At 43.7% G+C, this 23,575-nt stretch overlaps 2 protein-coding genes across 6 annotated transcripts; one reads left to right on the top strand and one right to left on the bottom strand.

Annotated features, from left to right (window-relative positions):
- Window positions 1–245: 245 nt before the first annotated feature.
- Window positions 246–14,648, top strand: myo1hb (myosin IHb). Of its 4 annotated transcripts, none has more exons than XM_045689933.1 (32): window positions 246–574; window positions 5,752–5,913; window positions 6,213–6,328; window positions 6,465–6,663; window positions 6,767–6,847; window positions 6,940–7,119; window positions 8,318–8,416; window positions 8,543–8,656; window positions 8,842–8,913; window positions 9,028–9,147; window positions 9,304–9,371; window positions 9,497–9,602; window positions 9,699–9,779; window positions 9,903–9,994; window positions 10,162–10,256; window positions 10,497–10,543; window positions 10,800–10,880; window positions 11,009–11,114; window positions 11,329–11,446; window positions 11,600–11,713; window positions 11,807–11,883; window positions 12,041–12,109; window positions 12,219–12,303; window positions 12,416–12,578; window positions 12,698–12,781; window positions 12,901–12,994; window positions 13,112–13,167; window positions 13,254–13,389; window positions 13,535–13,605; window positions 13,741–13,838; window positions 13,938–14,037; window positions 14,158–14,648. In XM_045689933.1, exons 1-32 carry the CDS (start codon window positions 545–547, stop codon window positions 14,197–14,199), a joined length of 3,156 nt encoding a protein of 1,051 aa, XP_045545889.1. In that variant the 5' UTR covers window positions 246–544; the 3' UTR covers window positions 14,200–14,648. The 4 variants fall into 4 exon arrangements, with proteins under 4 accessions (XP_045545889.1, XP_013985855.1, XP_013985850.1 ...); XM_014130380.2 differs by having other exon boundaries at window positions 6,940–7,128; window positions 8,842–8,871; XM_014130375.2 differs by having other exon boundaries at window positions 247–574; window positions 6,940–7,128.
- On the bottom strand, window positions 14,636–23,473 carry LOC106564472 (BTB/POZ domain-containing adapter for CUL3-mediated RhoA degradation protein 3). Of its 2 annotated transcripts, none has more exons than XM_014130587.2 (7): window positions 23,329–23,473; window positions 22,039–22,252; window positions 21,114–21,283; window positions 20,712–20,795; window positions 20,537–20,589; window positions 16,159–16,354; window positions 14,636–16,008 (listed from the first exon to the last, which is right to left on the bottom strand). In XM_014130587.2, the coding sequence occupies exons 1-7, from the start codon at window positions 23,329–23,331 to the stop codon at window positions 15,790–15,792; spliced, it is 939 nt and encodes a 312-aa protein (XP_013986062.1). In that variant the 5' UTR covers window positions 23,332–23,473; the 3' UTR covers window positions 14,636–15,789. The 2 variants fall into 2 exon arrangements, with proteins under 2 accessions (XP_013986062.1, XP_013986070.1); XM_014130595.2 differs by lacking the exon at window positions 23,329–23,473 and adding an exon at window positions 22,947–23,238.
- Between the last annotated feature and the right edge of the window lie 102 nt (window positions 23,474–23,575).

Genomic DNA, 23,575 nt, shown 5'->3' with positions numbered 1-23,575 from the left:
TTCGCACACACACACACACACACACACACACACACACACACACACACACACACACACACACACACACACACACACACACACACACACACACACACACACACACACACACACACACACACACTGGGTCTTTGGACACTCAGGTGAAGTGCTGAATGAGACCTCCCTAGGCTTAATGAATGATTAACTATCTTAGAGCTCTCAGAGCCAACTAGATCATTATGGACCGGACAGGAATGACGCTTTAGCAGAAAGTACTAGTCCACACAGAGGCACTCCCAACTGAACCCCTCCCTTGGTCCCCAGAACCTGGCCAGTTCTGTCAGAGGGACAGAGGAAAAGCGGAGGTAGAGCAGTGTGACAGTGAAGTGATACGGTCAAAGGGACATACCTGCATCTGAGTCGTCAGAGGCTAAAAGTGGCTCTAGAATGTGAGTGCTTCTCGGTTGCTAGCCCCAGCACGAGAGTCCACCTCTACTGCGTACTCGGGGACGATAGTTGAAAGTTGTTTGGATTCTATCTGATCCATTACAAGACCGATTCAACCATGGCTCACATGGCTTTGGAGATGAGTGAGGTAATACTGTGGTGTGGTTTTTTTGTGTGTCTGTGGAGCCCTGTTTATACCTGGTTCTAACTTGCCTCCTTTGTCCTGATCTTGTCCACATTCTGATTGTGCCCACATTTGTTTGGCAGGTGTAGACAATGTAAAGACACATTGTGATCAGATCATCCTGCCCACCTCCGGAGGTAGTCAGACACACATTGTGTCTGGATATCTTATAAGTGTAGACAGATCTGAACAGAGAAACCATTTAAATCATAATTATTCCACCTTCTAAAATCATTGACAATAAATAAGTATTATTTTGAAAGAGATGCTATGAAATAATTTGCATAAAGGGACCAGGAATTCTGGTATCAATGCAGACATAGTGTAGACACATTTCTGGAAATTTGGCACAGTCAGAATGTAGACAAGATCAGGAAAAAGGACCCATGTTAGCACAAGGTATAAATGAGGCTTTTGTTTATCCTCTGTTTAGAATAACATATTGATAAGGTCTTATATGCAAAATAGATTTTTCCCCAATGCTATGAAGACCACCAGCTAAAGCTTCAACCTTTGCCAAACTTTGGAAAAAAATCTATAATAGCAATACATATACGGTACTCATAATGTTTTATCCAATATCTATAATTGAAGCTATATAAAGGGAGCATTGTATGAAGAGATACAGAACAGTGACACTCAGGTTTCTCTAGACACCTGGAGCACCCTAAACGTGTGTTTGTTTCCCTGAGTGATGTGATGTGTGGTGTCAGTCAGTGGTCCACGCACGAGGAGTGCTATCTGTTTCAGGAGCCTAACGGCCACTTTGTGACAGAGTAACAGGATCCTGGGCCATAGTGGAGAGCCTGGGACAATGGGCCGGCCTCTCGGGTGATGGCCGCTGGGTCAGATAAGCTTTCCTGTTCCGTTTTAGCCTGCCATCAAATTTAGGTGTCTTGTTGCTCATTTTCCGCTTTTGCAAGTGTCATCCTTTTCTCTCCACATCCTTTTACATTCTTTGTGTGTGTTGTCACCTGTTTCAGTCTCCTTTTTACTCCCATCAACCTCTCCTTTAAAAAAAGAGTCCTATGTACCATTACCATTAGATGACACTGTTTCCTTGATTACAGTAGAACTGTGTTGTGCAAGTCTATCTGTCTGTGTGTGTGTATTCTTATGTATGAGTTTACATGGATTGTATCCTTGGACCATGCTGGTTGACCATCTTATGACGACGTGAGTGTTATTTTCTCATCTGCCGAGTGTTCTCCGTTTTTCAGCTCAGATTCCCCCTGAATGGCTGTAATCTCTGCCTTGCTCTCTGAGGCGTGCCACCGGCCTGCCCAGTCTGATGCCAACAGAGCACCAACAATGGGCAGAGTGCCAGAGTCAGGCCTGGCATGCAACCTAACCACTCTGAACCATTGTCTCTGTTCAGTATTTTAGGCCTGGTACAGGGTTGTCAGGTGTAGCAGGCAGTGTGCGACCTTGATATCACTTTGGAAGGAACCTTGGCAATAGAGGAAATAATATGAAATAATGAAATTAATGTTTATAATTTGATGGTTTTTCTGTTGTCAGCGATTTAGAGTGTGTCAAACACGAATGCCTAGAGAAACTCTTTCTCGCGTACGCACAGAATGGAATGTCAAGACATTTTCCCTTTCAGTGTGGATAAGAAGGCTCCAGTTCCCATGTTGGTGCTAAGGATGGGAGAAAGGGAGGGTTGATCCTCATCGCCCCCTTCTGTATTGTCAGATTGATTCTGACATCTCAAATGGGGCGCCTTCAATGATATTGTTCACTTGTCTCATTGGTTTAACTTGATGATGGGCTGGGAGGAGATTGGAGGGAGGGATGGTAGAGTGGAAGAGAGTGCAAAATAAAGAGTGTCTTGGAGGCGGGAGTAATCAGGCTCCCACCCCATCCACATCCATTACCCAGTTACCCTCTTTCCTTGAGGATTGGAATAACAATTCAATAGTAATAAAATCAGACTTAAAATGAGTTTCCATGTTTTTTTCCCTCATGATAACTATAGGTGTGATACCCCAACACAAGTCTGAGACCATTACTTCCCCTTGAAGTCTGTTCCTTGTCTTATGAAGGACTTGCTTTTGGGGTTCACAGATTAGACAAATACACCTCCCCCTCCACCAACCCTCACCCACGTCCCGTTGTTCTCTCTATTGCTCCATCGTTGCCCCCAGCATTGCCCCCTTGCATTAAATAGGCCAAATCTCTTTTGTGTTTTGACTGCCGAGTGTGAAATTGACTATGACGGTGAATGTGTCCTAATGAATAATTACTGAATAGATATACTGGCTGAATGTGTGTAATGGATTGTAGACTGCTCTTTAAAATGTTTTCCACCATCTTTTTATTCACACGACCAAAAATGCTTTTCACATGCAAGAGAGAGGAGGGGCATTGTGTGATAATTTTATACAAATGATTATCTTTTTATGGATGTTTTCTCAACTTCACAGAAAATTTAAAAAGCCTTTTTTTGCAGTTCAGGGAAAAAAGTACTATAGAATTGTATAAAAGAGGTTTTCAGTGTCGCAGAGCAGGCAACCATGTAAGCTGTGCCGGGTTGCTGTGCCAGGTTTGGGACAGGGTGGGAGAATGGGGGTTGGAAGAGGAGGGTTGGGTTGAAGATGTTTTTAGCACTCCTGTGCCCCCCTGTGTTTTAAGAAGGGCTAGTTTTAGGCAGCTTTAGCGATATCCCACTGGACAAAAACTGGTTGGCTCAACGTTGTTTCCATGTCACTTCAACAAAATAAATCAATGTGATGATGTTGAATCAATGTGGAAAACTGACTGGATTTTCAAAAAGTAATCAGTGTAAGGGAATTTCGTCTTTTCTTCACCCACCTTTTAACCTAAATCCAATGGCATGGCGACATTTTTGGTTGATTTCACGTTGAATTCACGTTCGTTGTTGTCAACCAAATGTATATCAAAACTAGACGGTGGGATATGTCTTCAGGTAGCATGGTGGGGGCCTGGGTGTGAGCCTCTGGATCTCAAATTCACGTTTAACTCATGCCCTGACATTTACCAAACAGCTCCTAGTAAACGGTTCACTGTAGCTCACTGAAGCTTAGAAGATAGGCATGAAGTACAGTCACCTCCGAAATGATTGGCACTCTTGATAAAGATGAGCAAAACAAAACTGTAGAAAAGAAATCATACAAATATTGAGCTATGTTGTATGCAAAAAAAAAGAAAATTATATTACTTTACACTAATACAATTGCTCAGAGAAAGCGATTTTGTTTAACAAGTAATATTTGTTTCTCTCAAAAAGATACGGGTCAAAATTATTGGCGCCCGTGTTTTCAATACTCCTGCACCTTCCCCTTGTGATGATAATGGCACTGAGCCTTTTCCTAAAATGTTTTATGAGATTGGAGAACACGTTGGGAGGGATCTTAGACCATTCCTTCATATAAGATCCTTGATATCCTTCGTCTGTGCTTATGGACTGCCCTTTTCAATTCAAACCACAGGTTTTCAATGGGGTTATTCCGTAGACTGAGAAGGCCTGCCCTAGGGAAATGGCATCAGGAAACCACAATGAAAACAATTAAAAAAGTGATGAATCGCCTTATGTGTTGGTGCCCTTGGCCCATCTTCCACCTTGTAACTGGGATTGGTAGTGTTGATTTCCTGGAAGATGAGCTGAAAATAGCCCTGTTTCCCCTATAAATAAGAGTCCAGAGGGAGATTGCTATCCAGTGCTTTGCTGAGCAGGACAAGGGGGTCATTTGGTAGAAAGGGATTTGGAGAGAGAGAGTAGCTTTATAACAGTTCAGTCATCCCTGTACATATAGCTGTCTTTCTCACCTTTATGTCATAAATAAGTAAGCTAACAGTTTTATTCAAGACTTAGTAAGTAATAAACGTATACATGTGACTACACACACACACACACACACACACACATACACTATCACTTCTGCTTCCTTTCTCGCTCACTTTTGACATTATTGATGGCTTCCTATTGGTGGAAATGGAGGGGGCAATATGTCAATGTTTCCTGCCATACTGTTCTTTCCCTAAATAAACCCAGATGTTCAGTATAAAAAGGGATTGAAGCTCACAGCAGTCTGATACAGAAGACTTTCTTTCACTCAAGGTAGGGACTTAATTACTTTGAAAATCTTTGTAAAAAAAGATATATATTAAGCTACATTTTGTATATGGCAGTGTTTAAGTTGTACATTTCTAAATTGCCGTCACCATGAGGGTGGATTGTTGTGGGTATCAATTACGATACCATGGGACCAGGTTAACTTGGCACTGTTGTGTGCCAAACCGTTGGAGCGTTGAAATATTCTGGACGGTACTTTCATAGCACTGTAATTAAGGAGCACAGATCTGACTGATAATGTTACCTGATGCATATTGTGGCCCTAGAGCTCATTTGTTTTTCGATACAAAACTTCAGGAACAATTGCATTCCATGCCGGTAAACCTTTGCCTTCTGTTTAGTATATACATTATGGAAGCACAATAGAACATGACGCACTCATGTTCTAAGCTGTCATTGGGATAGCATTATTTGCATTTCTAGGAGTTGATTACAGTGCAACATCTTTGGAGTTGGTCTGTGTTTTGACCCTGCTGCTGGGGTAAATTACAGGGCGGAGTCTGCCCTATAGTTGTGTGGGGAGGGGGACGTGTGTATCCTCTTAAACAGTGACAAGAGACTGATTGCTCCTTGAGGAACATGGAAGTAGATTAGATAGGGATCCCTAAACTGACCTGCTATCTGTGCTGAGAGGATGTGGTCAAGGCCACCACACACTGATTGGAAGTGGATGGAGGGCCAGAGATGAGGACAGATTGACAGTAAATTAATTGATTTAGGGCGAGATTGTCTGTGTGTGACAGTGAGCACTGCATGGCACGGCGTCATACCTGACAGATGCAGATAACTACAAGGAAAACAGGACACAGTGGAACAGGACATATGAAAAACCCGTAAACGTGGTGTATATCTGAAAAGAATACGGCAGATACGTTATGTTGAAAGATGTGGAACATCTCAACTGGTTCATCGTAAATAAACGTTTACAGCTGTCATGTCTTGATGAGATTTGTGACAGTGTTTTTGTGTTGTGCTTCCGGGGCATTTGCACAGCTATAAGATATCAATGTAACCACCCTGGCCCCTTTCTCTGATTGGTTAGAGCCTGGAGGAGCGCTGTAACCGGATCCTCCGGGACATGGAGGGCTCCCTTACGGCCCGGGATCGGGTGGGCATCCAGGATTTCGTTTTGCTGGACGCCTACACAAGTGAGAGTGCCGTCCTGGACAACTTGAGGAAACGCTTCAACGAGAACCTCATTTACGTGAGTCTATCCCCTACACAGTCCAGAGGTATCACATAGCCTTCCTTTCAGCCAGAAAGCCACCCAACCTCAAGACGCCAGGGAGAACACAGTGTTCCTCCCCTAATTGAACTGGCACTTTGCTCTGCTGAAACAGCAGCTACTGTGCTGTAACTACAGCCACAGGGTGAGCTACCTTACTTTCTGTAAGGTCAGGTCTGATAATTACTCATACTGTGGATAACAAGCACAGCACATTCTCGTTTCAACCATGCAGTGAGGCATCCATCTCTCATTCAATTCTAATACATTTCCCACAGACCTACATTGGTACGCTCTTAGTGTCAGTGAACCCCTACAAAGAGCTGGGAATCTACACCAAGAAGCAGATGGATATTTACATGGGCGTCAACTTTTTTGAGCTTCCACCCCACATGTAAGTTGCATTTGTGTACGTGTGTAAAGTGGGTGTGCTTTGTATGTTGTGAACCACAAGATAGGAAATAGAGTGCTGCCCATCTATATCCATCAGCAGTATTACTGAACCTCTACATCATTGCCCTCCCTTTCAGCTACGCCCTGGCAGACAATGTCTACCGCACCATGTTAACAGAGACCAACAACCACTTCATCTTGATCTCAGGGGAGAGTGGAGCAGGAAAGACGGAGGCCTCCAAGAAGATCCTGCAGTTCTACGCTGTCAGCTGCCCCAGTACCAAACTGCTGGACAATGTCCGAGACCGACTGCTGCTGTCCAACCCTGTGCTCGAGGTGAATACCATAGTGAAGCAAATATGACATGAGAAATTAACATTGTTTGCACACTGCCATTTACAAATACAATAACTGATAATACAGTCTATACCTCTCTAAGGCTTTCGGAAATGCCAAAACCCTGAAAAATGACAACTCAAGCCGCTTTGGGAAGTACATGGATATTCAGTTTGATCACATGGTAAGGGTCAAGACATTGAGCCCAGCATTCCCATATTAAAACATCAGAGAAACATCAGCACGTCAATCATTGTTACATCTTTAATAATCTAGGGGGGAGCTGTTGGTGGCCACATCCTCAGTTATCTACTGGAGAAGTCCCGGGTGGTGCATCAGAACCATGGAGAGAGAAGCTTCCACATCTTCTACCAGCTAGTGGAGGGAGGAGAGGAGGACCTGCTACGCTGGCTGGGTCTGGAGAGAAACTGTCAGCGCTACAGTTACCTGGTACAGGTGGGAGAGGTAACCTATCAACACTACAGTTACCTGGTACAGGTAGGAAAGGTAACCTATCATCACTACAGTTACCTGGTACAGGTAGGAGAGGTAACCTATCAACACTACAGTAACCTGGTACAGGTAGGAGAGGTAACCTATCAACACTACAGTAACCTGGTACAGGTAGGAGAGGTAATTCATCAACACTACAGTTACCTGGTACAGGTAGGAGAGGTAATTCATCAACACTACAGTAACCTGGTACAGGTAGGAGAGGTAATTCATCAACACTACAGTTATCTGGTACGGGTAGGAGAGGTAAACCATCAACACTACAGTTACCTGGTACAGGTAGGAGAGGTAACCTATCAACACTACAGTTATCTGGTACAGGTAGGAGAGGTAATTCATCGACACTACAGTTACCTGGTACAGGTAGGAGAGGTAACCTATCAACACTACAGTAACCTGGTACAGGTAGGAGAGGTAACCTATCAACACTACAGTTATCTGGTACAGGTAGGAGAGGTAATTCATCAACAATACAGTAACCTGGTACAGGTAGGAGAGGTAACCTATCAACACTACAGTTACCTGGTACAGGTAGGAGAGGTAATTCATCAACACTACAGTAACCTGGTACAGGTAGGAGAGGTAACCTATCAACACTACAGTTACCTGGTACAGGTAGGAGAGGTAACCTATCAACACTACAGTTACCTGGTACAGGTAGGAGAGGTAACCTAACAACACTACAGTTACCTGGTACAGGTAGGAGAGGTAACCTATCAACACTACAGTTATCTGGTACAGGTAGGAGAGGTAACCTATCAACACTACAGTTATCTGGTACAGGTAGGAGAGGTAACCTATCAACACTACAGTTACTTGGTACAGGTAGGAGAGGTAACCTATCAACACTACAGTTACCTGGTACAGGTAGGAGAGGTAATTCATCAACACTACAGTTATCTTGTACAGGTAGGAGAGGTAACCTATCAACACTACAGTAACCTGGTACAGGTAGGAGAGGTAACCTATCAACACTACAGTTACCTGGTACAGGTAGGAGAGTTAATTCAATAACGCTACAGTTACCTGGTACAGGTAGGAGAGGTAATTCATCAACGCTACAGGTATTAAAGAGACAAAGAATCAGTGATTCCATGGAGTGGTCTATCATCATCTGGATATTATCTCCTATCTCACCCAGGGGGAATGTGCCAAAGTCAGCTCAGTCAATGACAAGAGTGACTGGAAGACGGTACGGAAAGCCCTCAGTGTCATAGAGTTCAGTGAGAGCAATATAGAGGTGAGTCCTAATCTCTCTACACTACCAAAACACTACCATCAGAGACTGAAAGGTGAACTGATCATATCAATTGTCATAGAAAAACGTATCACTTATGACCGGTGTCTTCTCTTGCCCATGATGTAGAGCCTGTTTGCAATCATTGCTAGCGTCCTTCACCTGGGAAATGCTATGTTTGTGGCTGACTCACAGGGATATGCCACTCTCAACAACAGTCCGGAGATACATTGGCTGTCCAAGGTGAGACACTGACGGCAAACTACAAACTAATGGACAGTCACTCTATTTAGCAGTACTCATACCACAGAAAACTATCGAAGTCCTCTCCCTTTTCAGACATTATGGCTACTTTTCAGATGAAGTGAAATCCCTTTTCAATTAGAGTATTTGGTGATTGGTTGATTGGTTGTTTTTCTGCTGTGTAGTTGCTGGGCATTCCTGCACAGGTGATACAGGTGGGTTTGACACACAGGAAGATTGAGGCCAGGTCAGAAGAGGTGAGGAAGATGCTACTGTTTTGGGCTCATTCATAGAACTTCATGCCATCACAGTAAATGTGCAACCTGTCTCTTGAAAATCAATCTCTGTGGTTTGTCTGTTGTGCTGGTCAGGTGCTCAGTCCCTTCACCGTTGACCAGGCAGTATATGCCAAGGACGCTCTAGCCAAAGCCATCTATGGCCGCACCTTCACCTGGCTGGTCAACGAGCTCAATGAGTCTTTAGCAAACAAGGTGAGTGGCCTTTTTCAGTGGTCCACCAATAAGAGTGATCTCGTCCCAGACCAAAACGACATCTAACCAATCATGACACTGCTAACAAGTATAGGATATACAGTAAGTAGTAAGACAGTAATATAGGAGGCTGACTGGTATTGTGCATCCATGTAGGATTCCTCCAGGAAGACAGTGATTGGTCTGCTTGACATCTATGGGTTTGAGGTGTTCAGTGTGAACAGGTGAGGGAAGCCACAGTCAGTCAGCACCTGTTGTATTCGGCGCATGTGACAAATACAATTTGAGTTGACAGTGAATTTTAGAGTGCGAAATTATGAGCCTAATGACTTGTCTCTATATGTTTAAGCTTTGAGCAGTTCTGCATCAACTACTGTAATGAGAAACTGCAGCAGCTCTTCATCCAGCTGACCCTGAAGTCAGAGCAGGAGGAGTACGAGATGGAGGGGATTGAAGTAAACGCTCCTCCTCTACTCAAATCTGTTTGGACTGGGCTACACTACTGATGTAATGGGCTACACAGCTTCATTTTTTGTATTGTTGTTTTTCAGTGGGAGTCAGTGCCATACTTCAACAACAAGATCATCTGTGACCTGGTGGAGGAGAAATTCAAAGGCATCATTTCAGTGCTAGTATGTAGATACTGTAGACTTGACTGGCTGACTGACCGACTCGCAGTCAGATTGAAATGTCGTCAGACAGACACGATAGCTTTGGATTGGTTTTGCGCTCATGTTCTGTCTCCTTCCCACTAGGACGAGGAGTGTCTACGTCCGGGAGAGGCCACAGACATGACCTTCCTGGAGAAACTGGAGGAGAAGATGGGAGGTCACCCCCATTTCGTCACGTGAGTGAGGCAGTGTTGGGATACTGCAGCACAGTAATACATTTCTAACAAGACATAGCAGATAAAGCTGAGCTCCCCCAACTGACAGCTGAGGATGGAGGGGTCATGGTCTGCCTCTGTAACACCTGACTAGAACATCCTCTTCTCTCTCTGTCCACATCCTGCAGACACAAGCTGGCTGACCAGAAGACCCGGAAGACTCTGGAACGAGGAGACTTCCGCCTCTTACACTACGCAGGGGAAGTCACATACTGTGTGGTCGGTGAGAGATGAGTTCCACAACGTAATACACCCAAGTACTCTGCCCTTCCTCTCACTGTTTCTGTACACCGCTCTCCATATTTGTTTCACTAATGTGTCTCTTTGATATTGTTTCAGCAAGCCGAATATGTCCCAAGAGTCGCCCCCTCCCCCAGTTCTCCTCACTTTCTGTCTCACTGACAGAAAGTGTTACCAGTCTTTATCTGTTATTTACTCTCAACTATACCTCTCTGTTTTCCAGGATTCCTGGACAAAAATAATGATCTCCTGTACAGGAACATTAAAGAGGTAAGTGTGCTCAGGGTTCTCGCTGGCACTGTTGTGGTCCGGAATCTACATCCTGCCAACTGCTGTATTATTCATTGTTAAGCACACCTGTGAATTATAGAGGAGATGATTGTTAAGCATTGCTTTGGGATAGACTGACAGGACTGATAAGAGGGAGGACTGGGAGTGTTTGTTTGACTGCCTCTTGGTTTTGAAAAGAAGCCGGTTCTTTATCTTTCATCCTGAGAGATTTAACTGAGAGATTTTCCACCTTCAGGTTATGCGCCAGTCTAAGAATGCCATTGTTAAACACTGCTTTCCCAGCACTGAGCCAGACAGCAAGAAGAGACCTGAAACAGTAAAGAGACTTTCTGTTGACACATGATCCACCAAAGTGAATTAGAAACATACCCATCCTTTACTGTTATGTGTGTATGGTGATCTGACCTTGCCATAAACTTGCATGTTAATCCCCTGTCTACTCAGGTGGCCACTCAGTTTAAGAGCAGTCTGGTAGGCCTGACTGAGATCCTCATGTCTAAAGAGCCCTGGTACGTCCGCTGTATGAAGCCTAATGAAGGCAAGCAGCCAGGTGAGGCCTCATCTATAAACCGTAACTTACATCTACGGTAGTCTATTTGACTAAGCACCACACACCTACACACTCAGTACAGCCATCACACCAAAAGGAACCTTCCCTAATGGACTTGACCTATGCATGCCCTACAAAGTATTACTTGGCGCATTCATTCACAGTGCATGACCTGATGCCTGTAGCCTTGTGACCTCTCTCTTGCCTCGCGCAGGGCTCTTTGACGACGTGTTGGTGAGACACCAGGTGAAGTACCTGGGGCTGATGGAGCACCTGAGGGTCAGACGGGCCGGCTTCGCTTACCGCCGGAGATATGAGATCTTCCTGCAGAGGTAAATACAACCTGCACTTCAAAGTTTTGTAGATAGTGTGCAATTGCTCTGTCCAGCACACCCTGCTCTGATACATGGCTGCATTACAGTATGTTGATCTGATGCTCTCTAAACAATATATTTAACATTGGTGTTTCCTGTTGTCCCTGTCAGGTACAAGCCTCTGTGTCCAGACACCTGGCCTAACTGGAAAGGTACAGCCGCGGAGGGGGTGGAGTGCCTGATCAAGCACCTGGGCTACAAGCCTGATGAGTACAAGATGGGAAGGTGAGGTGCTCTCCAGGATTATACGTTTGGGTTCACCTGGTGACACACAGTCTGGCTTTTTCTCACTGGCTTGTCTTTCATGATACAAAAAAGGACCAAGATCTTCATCCGCCATCCCAGGACTCTGTTTGCCACCGAAGACGCCTTTGAGGTCTGCAAGCATGAGCTGGGTGGGTCCTGGCTCTAGCTTAAGTTTTTCAACCAACGGATCACAGAGCACTACAAAAATTCAGGAATTGGATTGTTATATGGTGTTGGATTATTTCAAAGAAAATGAACCTATTTGCCTATGAAGTTAGGTTTTATGTATGTCTCCTTATGTTACAGCTACAAGGATTCAAGCAAAGTACAAAGGCTACAGAGTGAAGGGAGACTACATGAGACAGAGACAAGCAGGTAACTGCTGAACGAGACGCAACAGGCCTCTACTTTGACTTCCTTGGAACTAGTATAACAAATATGATGTATAAGCCGATAAGTTTATCAGCTTGTGTTGTCTTGTTAGCTACAAAGATTGAGACATGCTGGAGAGGCATGAAGGCCAGGAGAGAGAGGGAGAAGAGAGCCTGGGCTGTCAAGGTCATTAAGAGGTAAGAGACAAACATCTGAAGATATCTCCAAAGACAAAGGTCCAACATCTACCACACACAATGAAATGACATAAAGCTCACCAATCAAATCTCTTGTACTTATATTTTGTAGGTTCATCAAGGGCTTCATGACTAGAAATCAGCCAGCCTGTGTTGACAACACAGAGTACCTGGCATTTGTCAGGCAAAACTACCTCACACGGCTCAAGGAGAACCTACCCAAAACAGTTCTGGACAAGAACACCTGGCTAACCCCACCTCCCATTATGCAGGAGGTGAGTCGCAGTAGAGAATTGACTGTACTTGAATACTTGCGCTAACCTCGTTCTGCACGCCTGTGTGTCATGGTATAATGAGTATACTGTACACTTATTACATACACTTGTACTTGTAGGCCTCACAGATGTTGAGGAAACTTTACACCCGGCACATGGTACGGAGGTATGTACAAGGAATCATGACAGAGCGGAAAGCACAGGTAGGCCTACCCTACAAGCCAGGGTGCTTTAATGCATATTTTGTACTGCATTTGACTATAGGGATAGCCTCACTGATCACTTAATATATCTCTTCTGTGTTTGCTTACCCCATTTACAGTTGCAAATCAAAGGATTGACCAGTTCCATATTCAAAGGAACAAAAGAGAACTACCCTCACAGTGTGGGCATACCATTCGTGGACACCAGGATAAGTAAGGCATAGACCTTGTGCTGATGAATTATGTGCCCAATTGTGCGCCTCTTACAAAGCAACAGTGATAATGAAAATGATTTATATAATTTGACCAGTTGCATTGTTATCTGGTCAGGTGAGGAAGACATCCACATTAAAGTCTACCAGATGATTAGGCAAGAACGCATCAAGGTAAACACACGGCGCTAAATAAGCTATGTCAGAGTTCAAATCAACTTTAATGTTCAAATTAAAGTAAGCCCCATACCTTCCCACAGTACAGTGTTCCTGTGGTGAAGTACGACAGGAATGGCTTCAGGCCACGTTTCAGACAGCTGATCTACACTGGAAGTGCAGCCTACCTGGTGGAGGAGGCCAAGATCAAACAGCGGGTGGAGTTCAACAACCTCAAAGGTTAGCACCACTGACTGGAATAAAGCTGACTAGATGTGTGTGCAAGTGTCAAGTTTTTTTCTCTCTCAGTGGAATAGTCTGTGTGTGTATACTGTGTTAATTCAACCACTGTTCTAAAGTATCTGGGTGGTGTGTGTTCTTCCAGGTGTGTCAGTCAGCACCCTGAGTGACAACTTCCTGATCCTCCATGTCCAATGTGAGGATATCAAGCAAAAGGTTGGCTGCCCCAAAAATCTTTTCATTGATGTGCACAAATGTATTCTTTTTTATTATGCTTTGTACCAGTTATTTTCTGAATGGAATAGAACTAGAAAATGTGCATTTCCATTGTTGCATTTTCTATTTGCTCAGGGGGACCTGGTGCTGCAGTGTGACTACCTGTTTGAGGCCTTGACCAAGTTGTGCCTGGTGGCCAACAAGCACAATTTTATCAAAGTAGTCCAGGGCAGGTAAGACCTGTGTTCAACTCGTAACTTGTCTTAAAAAAAAAAAAATGTTGCCAAAAGTATTAACGTAATGTTATATATTATGTCTGTGGTCATTTGCAGTGTAAAGTTTGACATCCAGCCTGGCAGAGAGGGGTTTGTTGACTTCAAGAGTGGCCAGGAGACCATGATTTACAGAGCAAAGAATGGCCATCTGATGGTGGTGAGTATGAAACTAAAAGACTGTGTGGCCATTCAATTCTCAAAATGAACAAATACATTTTCTAAACTATTGATAAACAGTAGGCTAGGACAAATAAACACTTATTTTATATTTACCCAGGAATCAACTCGAACAAAGTCCCGGGCAATGATACAAAATTGAACTGGATCCAATAATCAGATTCTACAAGGTTTTAGGCATCTTGGGACTTAAATCACGAATGAGAACCTGCATCCTCTCAATAAGGGTTGGACATAATGAAATGAACTGAAATCTCAACAAATGGTTCATACTGTGGAGGAAACTCCAAAGGAATGACTACTGATGTTCTACTCTGATGAAAACTTCACCGGTTATTAAGCTATACATCCATCACATGCATGGGCCCAGTTGTGACTTATCAAGCAAAGCTGTCATTATAATAGGGCTCATATGTAAAATATGGTTTTGCTTTAGGTATATTTTCACTAGACGTCCCATTTTATAGAGATATAAGCAACATGGTTAAATCATTCAAACATTTTGTGATTTTGAAGCCATACTTTTTTATACTTTCTCACAAAGATGCTGTACCATATTTACATTAAAACCAACTAAGTATTCATAAACAATCTTTATTGTAAGAAAAATGTGTTAAATACAGTGCAAAAGACACTTGTACATGTGAAATGATTGCAAAGAATGTCACAATTTTACGCAATGTCTGGAGGTGCTTTGTCTCTTCAGCTGTGATCAATCTTACAAACAAGTTTCATCTTGTAACCACATCACCCTCCAATAATTTTTGTAACAGGCAGCAATGACATCCATTTTATCACACAGAAGAAAACCAGATTTCATACATGATGCCAAAAGATCATTAATCCTTGACTACGGTAGAAAAGGTGGCTTTATTCATACCACTTACAATTCAGAGGTGGGTTGTAACTTATCGCTTCAGGGTTAAGTCCCCGTAGGCAAAGATCTAGGATCAGCTTCCCCTCCAAAAATCATTAGTGGGGGAACTACAAAACTGACCGAAGATCACCATCTAGGAGGTAACGTCAACCTAATTTCACACACCTTTCAGTGTCTTCGTACATAACACCCTCTGCTGGACGAAATGAGTACATACAGAAAATAGAAGCACCCAATTTCTAAACACAAGATAAAATGCTGTTATACAGTTTACATATCACTTATTCAAACTAATGAATATGTATTTTTATTTTAAAAAATGTCTAAAACTGCTGTGGTAGGAAAAGGTATTGTTCCACATTGTACATAATGTATAGAATCCTTTAAATGCAATTGACCTGAACTAGCTATACTGTGACACATACCTGAACTTCAAAGCAATGTTGTAGTGACGTGATAAAGTTAATCATGATAAAGATTGTAAGCAGCATGTACACCCACAGACTTAAGGCACAATATCTCTACTGAGCACATGTAACATGTCTACATACATACAAAGACAAAACATATGGAAATAAAGGCGGTAAAATACATTTTGACCACTGATAAAAGGATGACGGTTTAGAACACTGATATGGCCATTTGGGACAGAACATCAAAATCATGTTCTACTTATAATGATATCAGACTAGCAACAGTTCATAACTGGCTGTGGTGCAGAAGCACAGAAGTCGCTTGTGGTCAATGTCAAGGATGTGAGATTACCTGTGGGTATACCGGTAGTGTGATCTCAGTGATGGGTAATGGTCACTGGTGAGGTCTGCGGATCCTGGTAATGTTGGTTGGCTGGTATAGTTACTGGTGGTGGTGGGTGCGGTCATCGGGGCGTTTGATGTGTATGCGGCGCACCCTCTCGATGCGTTCCCGTTCCTCGTCCTCGTCCAGATGATGGGATCGGCCTGCAGCGCCTCCTGTAGCCTCCAGTAGAGCGTTGTCTGGACCACGCCCATCCTGAGACTCATAAAGCAGGATGTTAAGGGTCTCCTCATAGATACGAGCCTCTGGGAACTCCACCTGAGGAAAGAGAATACTGCTACTTAGACCACTGCCCCTAGGTACAAAGACAAGACTATTCACTGACAACCAGGCTAGTCTATGATTTGGTCAAAGCAAGAAACATTCATATCTTCCTTTTCTGTGGTCGTGCTGTGGGAAATGGCATACCTTGGTTTGTTTCTTCTCTGTAGCGTAGACTATGGAGGTGCAGCACACCTCCGCGATCTTACGGCCCTGCCCATAGAACGACCAGCAGCAGATCTCATCCCCGATCACGTCCTTGATGAAGAGCACACGGCCGTTGAAGCGCAGAGAGAGCTTGTCAAACAGCTCAATGTTCTTCAGCATGTTGTCATCGGAGTTGCTGTGAAAAGGTAATGACACCAGATGTTAATGTCTAGTTGTCAATCTGTTCAAATCGCTATACACATGTACATCAGTCTACCCATGATTAGGGCTGTTGCGGTGACCGTATTACCGCCACTGTGGAGGTCACGAGTCATGAAGGCAGTCAAATTCCACGTGACCATTTAGTCACCTTAACTAGGCTTCTCCAAGCTCTGATGCTGCTGATGGTCATTAGTAGCCTACCAAACTTGATAACTGCCTGGTACTCAGCACTCTATTGTCCCTCTAATCACCTTGACATCAATGCAAATGTAATCGAAAATCTAATCAAACACTTCATGAGAGCCCATGAGCTCATGTTGCGCAACATTTCTATAGGCTATGCAATTGCGCGAGAAAACAGAGTGATGGCCTCTACTACAAAGAGGAGGATCAGCTTTCTATAGGCTAGGCCTACTATATTTATTTCTCAACTTTCCTAATATTAAGCACATTGCTTATATTTACAACAGGAGTATAGCCTACCTGGCTGGCATGAAAATAAACCAGTTTCAATACAGGTGCATGATAATGGTCCATTCTAAATCAAAACAAATTTCACACATATATTATTTAGTATATGTAAAGACAAGATTAAATCAAGAATAGTCTGATGGGTGACAATATTAGCCTTTCACTTGTGAATGACGCCCAGCATAAGAAACAATGCCTTTTTTGTGTGCAACTTTTTAGAATCATAGTCGCACACCTCATGTAGCCTAGACCATAGACCTACATGTTTTCTGCAAATGGAACATTTGCACTTATAGCCTACTACCATGTGCGCATTGATGCGCTTACAATGTGAAGAAATAGCCTAATAGTTTATCAACATTTTAAGCTAAACGTTCTGATCTGTTGCGTCAGCCACATTGCATAAAAACGCTTTTTTGATGATAGTGGTTGTATTACTGAGATCTATCGCATCCCACAACTGTCCCAGACTATGGTTGGAATACTTATTTCTTGCACCGAATAGGTTGATCTTTGCTATGTGGGATAGTAGATTGACATAGGCTAGTGCTATTGCTGTTTGTTAGGCCAACTCATCTTGTTGGCTGACGAAAAGTAAATGTGGACAGTTCTTCAATATGCACCCCAGAATTGGATAAGGACGTGCGCAGTTGCATCCCCGATATGTCTGTCTTCACTTGTAGCCTGTGAGAAAGACCTGATCATGTGATGGAGCGCGCCGCACTCTGGTAGTGTTTTGCTAGCACAGACCGGAATCTGTTCCGGGATTCCTCCGATGGCATTGAGGAGTACACCACATCAGTCATTGGCTTCATCAATAAGTGCATCGATGACGTCGTCCCCACAGTGACTGTACGTAATACCCCAACCAGAAGCCATGGATTACAGGCAACATCCGCACAGAGCTAAAGGCTAGAGCTGCTGCTTTCAAGAAGCACTACTCTAACCCGGAAGCTCATAAGAAATCCTGCTATGCCCTCCGACGAACCATCAAACAGGCAAAGCATCAATACAGGACTAAGATCGAATCGTACTACACCGGCTCTGACGCTCGTCGGATGTGGCAGGACTTGCAAACCATTACAGACTACAAAGGGAAGCACAGCCAAGAGCTGCCCAGTGACATGAGCCTACCAGACGAGCTAAACTACTTCTATGCTCGCTTCGAGGCAAATGGCACTGAAACACGCATGAGAGCACCAGCTGTTCCGGAAGACTGTGCGATCATGCTCTCCTCTGCCGATGTGAGTAAAACCTTTAAAACAGGTCAACATTCACAAGGCCGCAGGGCCAGACGGATTACCAGGATGTGTACTCCGAGCATGCACTGACCAACTGGCAAATGTATTCACTGACATTTTCAACTTCTCCCTGTCCGAGTCTGTAATACCAACATGTTTCAAGCAGACCACCATAGTGCCTGTGCCCAAGAACACTAAGGTAACCTGCCTAAATGACTACCGACCCGTAGCACTCACGTCTGTAGCCATGAAGTGCTTTGAAAGGCTGGTCATGGCTCACATTAACACCATTATCCCAGAAACCCTAGACTGACTCCAATTTGCATACCGCCCCAACAGATCATGCAATCTCTATTGCACTCCACACTGCCCTTTCCCACCTGGACAAAAGGAACACCTATGTGAGAATGCTATTCATTGACTAAAGCTCAGCCTTCAACACCATAGTGCCCTCAAAGCTCATCAGTAAGCTAAGGAACCCTGGGAGTAAAACACCACCCTCTGCAACTGGATCCTGGACTTCCTGACAGGCCGCCCCCAAGTGGTAAGGGTAGGTAACAACACATCCGTCACGCTGATCTTCAACACAGGGGTCCCTCGGGTGCGTGCTCAGTCCCCTCCTGTACTCCCTGTTCACTCATGACTGCACGGCTAGGCACGACTCCAACACCATCATTAAGTTTGCCGATGACACAACAGTGGTAGGCCTGATCAATGACAACAGCGAGACAGCCTATAGGGAGGAGGTCAGAGACCTGGCCGTGTGGTGCAAGGACAACAACCTCACCTTGAACGTGATCAAGACAAAGGAGATGGCTGTGGACTACAAGAAAAAGAGGACCGAGCACGCCCCCATTCTCATCGACGGGGCTGCAGTGGAGTAGGTTGAGAGCTTCAAGTTCCTTGGTGTCCACATCACCAACAAACTAACATGGTCCAAGCACACCAAGACAGTCGTGAAGAGGGCACGACAAAACCTATTCCCCCCCAGGAGACCAAAAAGATTTGGCATGGGTCCTCAGATCCTCAAAAGGTTCTACAGCTGCACCATCGAGAGCATCCTAACTAGTTGCGTCACTGCCTGGTATGGCAACTGCTCTGCCTCCGACCACAAGGCACTACAGAGGGTAGTGCGAATGGCCCAGTACATCACTGGAGCCAAGCTCTCTGCCATCCAGGACCTCTATACCAGGCGGTGTCAAATGGCTACCCAGACTATTTGCATTTCCTGACCCCCCCCTTTTACACCGCTGCTACTCTCTGTCGTTATCATCTACGCACAGTCACTTTAATAACTCTACCCACATGTACATATTCCCTCAACTAACCGGTGCCCCCGCACATTGACTCTGTACCAGTACCCCCTGTATATAGTCTCGCTATTGTTATTTTACTGCTGCTCTTTAATTACTTGTTACTTTTATTTCTTATTCTTATCTGTATTTTTTCATTTTTAAATGGCATTGTTGTTTAGGGGCTCGTAAGTAAGCATTTCACTGTAAGGTCTACACCGGTTGTATTTGGCGCATGTGACAAATACAATTTGATTTGAGAAGTGCACACCGGCCACAGGACACAAACGGCATGGATTTTTTAAGGGTGCATTACAGCCACACAAAGGGGATGCCGCCGTGAAATTCGAAGCATTATCAAGTACTTGTCAAATTGTGAATGAGTGACTGATGTAGTGTGTACTTTCAAGCTACTTTTTTCAAATCATCATTAGAGTCACATCATGCAGCCTTACAATCTATTAAAAATCTAAACATATAGCCCAACGTTTGTAGAACAACTAAAGTTACATTAATAACTCTAAATTAAGCATATAGGAATACCTATTTCTTTGTTAACCGCTCAACCCAGAATAGCTGCATGTGCGCACTACCTCAAATCGTTTGGAGAAAATACCCTTTCTATTTTATTCAGCTTTGTTCAATTGTATTCTTCATACTATAAAAAAAAATGCCACGGAATTCTAAGCAAATCTTGTCTGCTAAATTAACTAGTGTAGCCTACAGCTATATGGGATAGCCAGATCAGGACCTAACATAAGGACAACTCAGAGTATTCTATTCTGATCTTCTGAAATAGACTACATATCATGCTTCTTAGACCTGTCTAAAATAAATAACGGATTTATTGTGAAGATGTAGGCTATATTACATGGATTTACTAGACTTTTTAAAATGTAGAGGTTCCAAAGGTCTGCACCAGTGCCTTCTAGGCTATGTGTGGGAGCCAGGAGATGCTATATGTGTTTATGTTAATTAACGGTCAATTACCGTGAGACCGGCAGTTATTTGCTTGACAATCACTGGCTGACGAAATTTCGTGACCGCCACAGCCTTATCCATGATACAATCCACTTCACATGTACATGTAAGAAATACAGTATAAGCTCATTGTAAGTATTTTACCACAATCATATGTAATGTTTAGCCTACCTGGTGTAAGAGTACTTGTTGTTACTCCTGTTGTATAACAGCTTGACTGTGGGCTGTAATCCAAAATGAAAAGGAACATAGGTAGTCAGTGTTGAGAAACAAATAGAATACAATACAACTCCATGCTATGTCTGTCTAATCATACATGTCAATTGTGAAGTATGATTTGTTTTACCTTGGAGGTAGAGATGAGTCTCTGTTCTTCCTTTGAGGATGTGACCAAAGGCACTTTACAGAAAGGCTCATACATATCTTTGTTCTGAAAGCATGGAGGAAACAGGACACAAATAATTCAATGGGGACAGTGGCTATACCAGCATGCAGAGAAAGAGAGATACCAAGATAGAGATTGATTACAGGTAAGTGTTTACAGTGTGTTAAGGTAATACACAACAGATTGGAGACTGGTGGGAGGAGCTATAGGACAGGCTCATTGTAATGGATGGAATGGAATCAATGGAACGGAGTCAAACATGCGGTTTCCATTTGTTTGATACCGTCCATTTATTCCATTCCAGCCATTACAATGAGCCTGTCCTCCTATAGCTCTTCCCACCAACCCCCACTGACACAATACCTCCAAGGCAGCGTGGCACTCGTCAGCTAGCCCCTGCACCAGGTAGTACTTGGCCTCTGCCAGGAGCTCTTCGACTTCTCTCCGGATCTCAGGCAGAGGTACAGCACCATCACGCAGGTAGTTCAGAATGGTCCCAAAGTGCTTCCCACACCTGTCAATAAGGATCCAGCCTGCAGGAGAGGACAGGACTCATTAGATTGAGAAGTGGCAGAGACAACATAGTGGAGATAGTTGACTGTGTGTGTATCTTCATTTAGAGCCATATCAGATGGAAGGCATGCAAAGGGAGCTAGTCTGTAAAACTGATAGAATCATATCCTATGCAGCATCAAGGAGCATGGACTTTGCAGGACTCAAGACTTTGCAGTGGACATAAGGTTTGGGAAACCCTGGCTGCAGTCAACCCATGTCATCATCAATGCCTTCTCCACAGATAGAACAAGGAGCTGTATAAATCTGAAGCATCCAGTTGGAATTTCCACTACCCATCAAATATGGCGAGGAGGAAGCCCAGTGGCCAGCAGTGGGAGAGTATGGAGCGAGATGGAACTGGGCCGACATTCTGCTTATTTTCTCATCTAAAAAAAGCCTGATCTCAATACAGTTTTCAGTTCCCAAAACTAGAATCTGTTACGAACAGAGTGCACTAAGTGTTTTAGAAGTGACCCTTTGCCAAAGCTTACATTTTCAAATTGCGTTGTTTACAAGAAGTGCAAGGACGAATTGAGTTACTGCACATGCACACTTTAGAGAAGGTATTCCCTAATGGAAATATGCAAATACATGCTAGAATGTGGCACTATGATCTCGCTAACTCGTGCATAGCTGTGCCCACCTCCTTGCTTGTTTTGCCCATTATGCTTAATTTGCTCCCATTGAAAAGGACACAGATGAACTATCTTGGTTTAGTTATAAATATCTTTGCCTTCACTGTCTGTGAGGACCTCCATCCTGCCACTGAACATGGCCTTGAGCATGGTGTCCTGCTTGGTAAGGGTCTGCATGGTGGTGTAGTAGAGCACCCCGCCCACATTCAGCTTCACATACTTCGAGCTGGGGCAGGAGCCCTTGAAGGAGGTAGTACGGGTTGTAGCCGCTGGCAACGCCGAGCTCACCGCACTTATTCCTGACATCTCTTCCTGTGGGTCCAAACAGTCCATATGGAAGTCGTGACAATGTAATGGTGTTCACAGCTGATATCAATCAGGCACCCCAAATAAATAGCATAATAACTATCGAGCTAGTTTGTTGTTTATATCATTGTTTATAGCTAGCAGAAAAGCACATAGAACAGAACCTGTTCTTAAACTATGCTAAATAGTTCGCTATTCTGGGTTCTCAGAATGGGGCCAATGTGACAAGTCTGTACTAGCTAACGTTAGTCATCAACATTTCATTAGCTAGCTAATCACAGAAAGCAATACTTATAGTAGCAGGCTAAGGGTCTTAACTCCAGGCTCAACAGACTCAGTGTACAAAACATTAGGAGAACCTTCCTAATATTGAATTGCACCCCCCTTTGCGTGTAGAATTTTAGCAACCAGGAAATGCCAGAGAGATTTCCACTAGACAACACCGCCACAAAGTCAGAAAAGGTTTCCTATTTTGGACATCAGATGCCGCTACGTTGGGAGAAATCAATAGTCGAATATCACAGTAGCTAGTATACCACAACTTTGGTAATACTGTGAAACACTATCATTCCACTATTAGTGCCAGATATATTGTGGACATTTTCTGAAACGACAATGCAAAAAAATCGTATGCGTACCACCTTAAAATATGTCGAACCTGGAATTAAATCCTTTCTTAGCTATGATAATGGTAACTTACGTATTCTATCTAGCTGTAGCAGCTACTTAATAGCCATCTAACGTTACCGTAGTTATGTAACTTTCTAACGCTGATCTGGCTAGCTAACAGGCTTCATATGAATGATACTGTAGCCACAAACGCTAACTTGCTAAGGAACCTCAGCTACAGTTAGCAAAGCCATTGTTTAAGCAAGATACTAGCTAGCTAGCTACGTCGTTATTGTGCCACTATAAGAACCGTAGTTACAGGTTGGCATGCATTCCGCTAGCTGGCTACATCCTGTCGATATAACGTTACATATCTAGTAGTATGTGTACTATAACATTAGCTACATTGTCGACTGGATTTGTTCCTAGCTAGATAACATTATATATAAATATATATATATATTTATTTTTACCATAGAACCCTTGTTCAGTCAGCCTTGAAGAACAAAGTTAGCACCAACATAGAGAATGATAGAGGCCTCTAGTGGCCAAAAGGCTGAATTAGTATGGCCAGCGCAATTGACGGCTTCGACCATTTGGTGGACTTCCAACTTAATTGGCTGATCTCTCCCGGTGACCCTGTTAGAGTCATGTCCAATCGGGTCATCGGGAGAGATCAGCCAATCGTGAAGAACATGGTCTACTTCAAAATGGAGATAG

The sequence above is a fragment of the Salmo salar genome, chromosome ssa01 (genome assembly GCF_905237065.1).
Source record: "Salmo salar chromosome ssa01, Ssal_v3.1, whole genome shotgun sequence".
In the NCBI taxonomy this organism is placed as follows: Eukaryota; Metazoa; Chordata; class Actinopteri; order Salmoniformes; family Salmonidae; genus Salmo; species Salmo salar.
Note: the sequence above shows the minus strand (reverse complement) of the source record. Positions and strands in the feature narration are given on the sequence as shown.

Excerpts from the sequence above, each read along its gene's own strand:
- myo1hb (XM_014130375.2), top strand. The coding sequence starts at position 545 with ATGGCTCACATGGCTTTGGAGATGAGTGAG. Across the intron at positions 12,304-12,415 it reads GCTGTCAAGGTCATTAAGAG|GTTCATCAAGGGCTTCATGA; the intron begins GTAAGAGACAAA and ends TATATTTTGTAG. Across the intron at positions 12,995-13,111 it reads ATTCGTGGACACCAGGATAA|GTGAGGAAGACATCCACATT; the intron begins GTAAGGCATAGA and ends TTATCTGGTCAG.
- LOC106564472 (XM_014130587.2), bottom strand. Across the intron at positions 20,796-21,113 it reads AGTGCCACGCTGCCTTGGAG|AACAAAGATATGTATGAGCC; the intron begins GTATTGTGTCAG and ends CCATGCTTTCAG. Across the intron at positions 16,355-20,536 it reads AACAAGTACTCTTACACCAG|CAACTCCGATGACAACATGC; the intron begins GTAGGCTAAACA and ends ACCTTTTCACAG.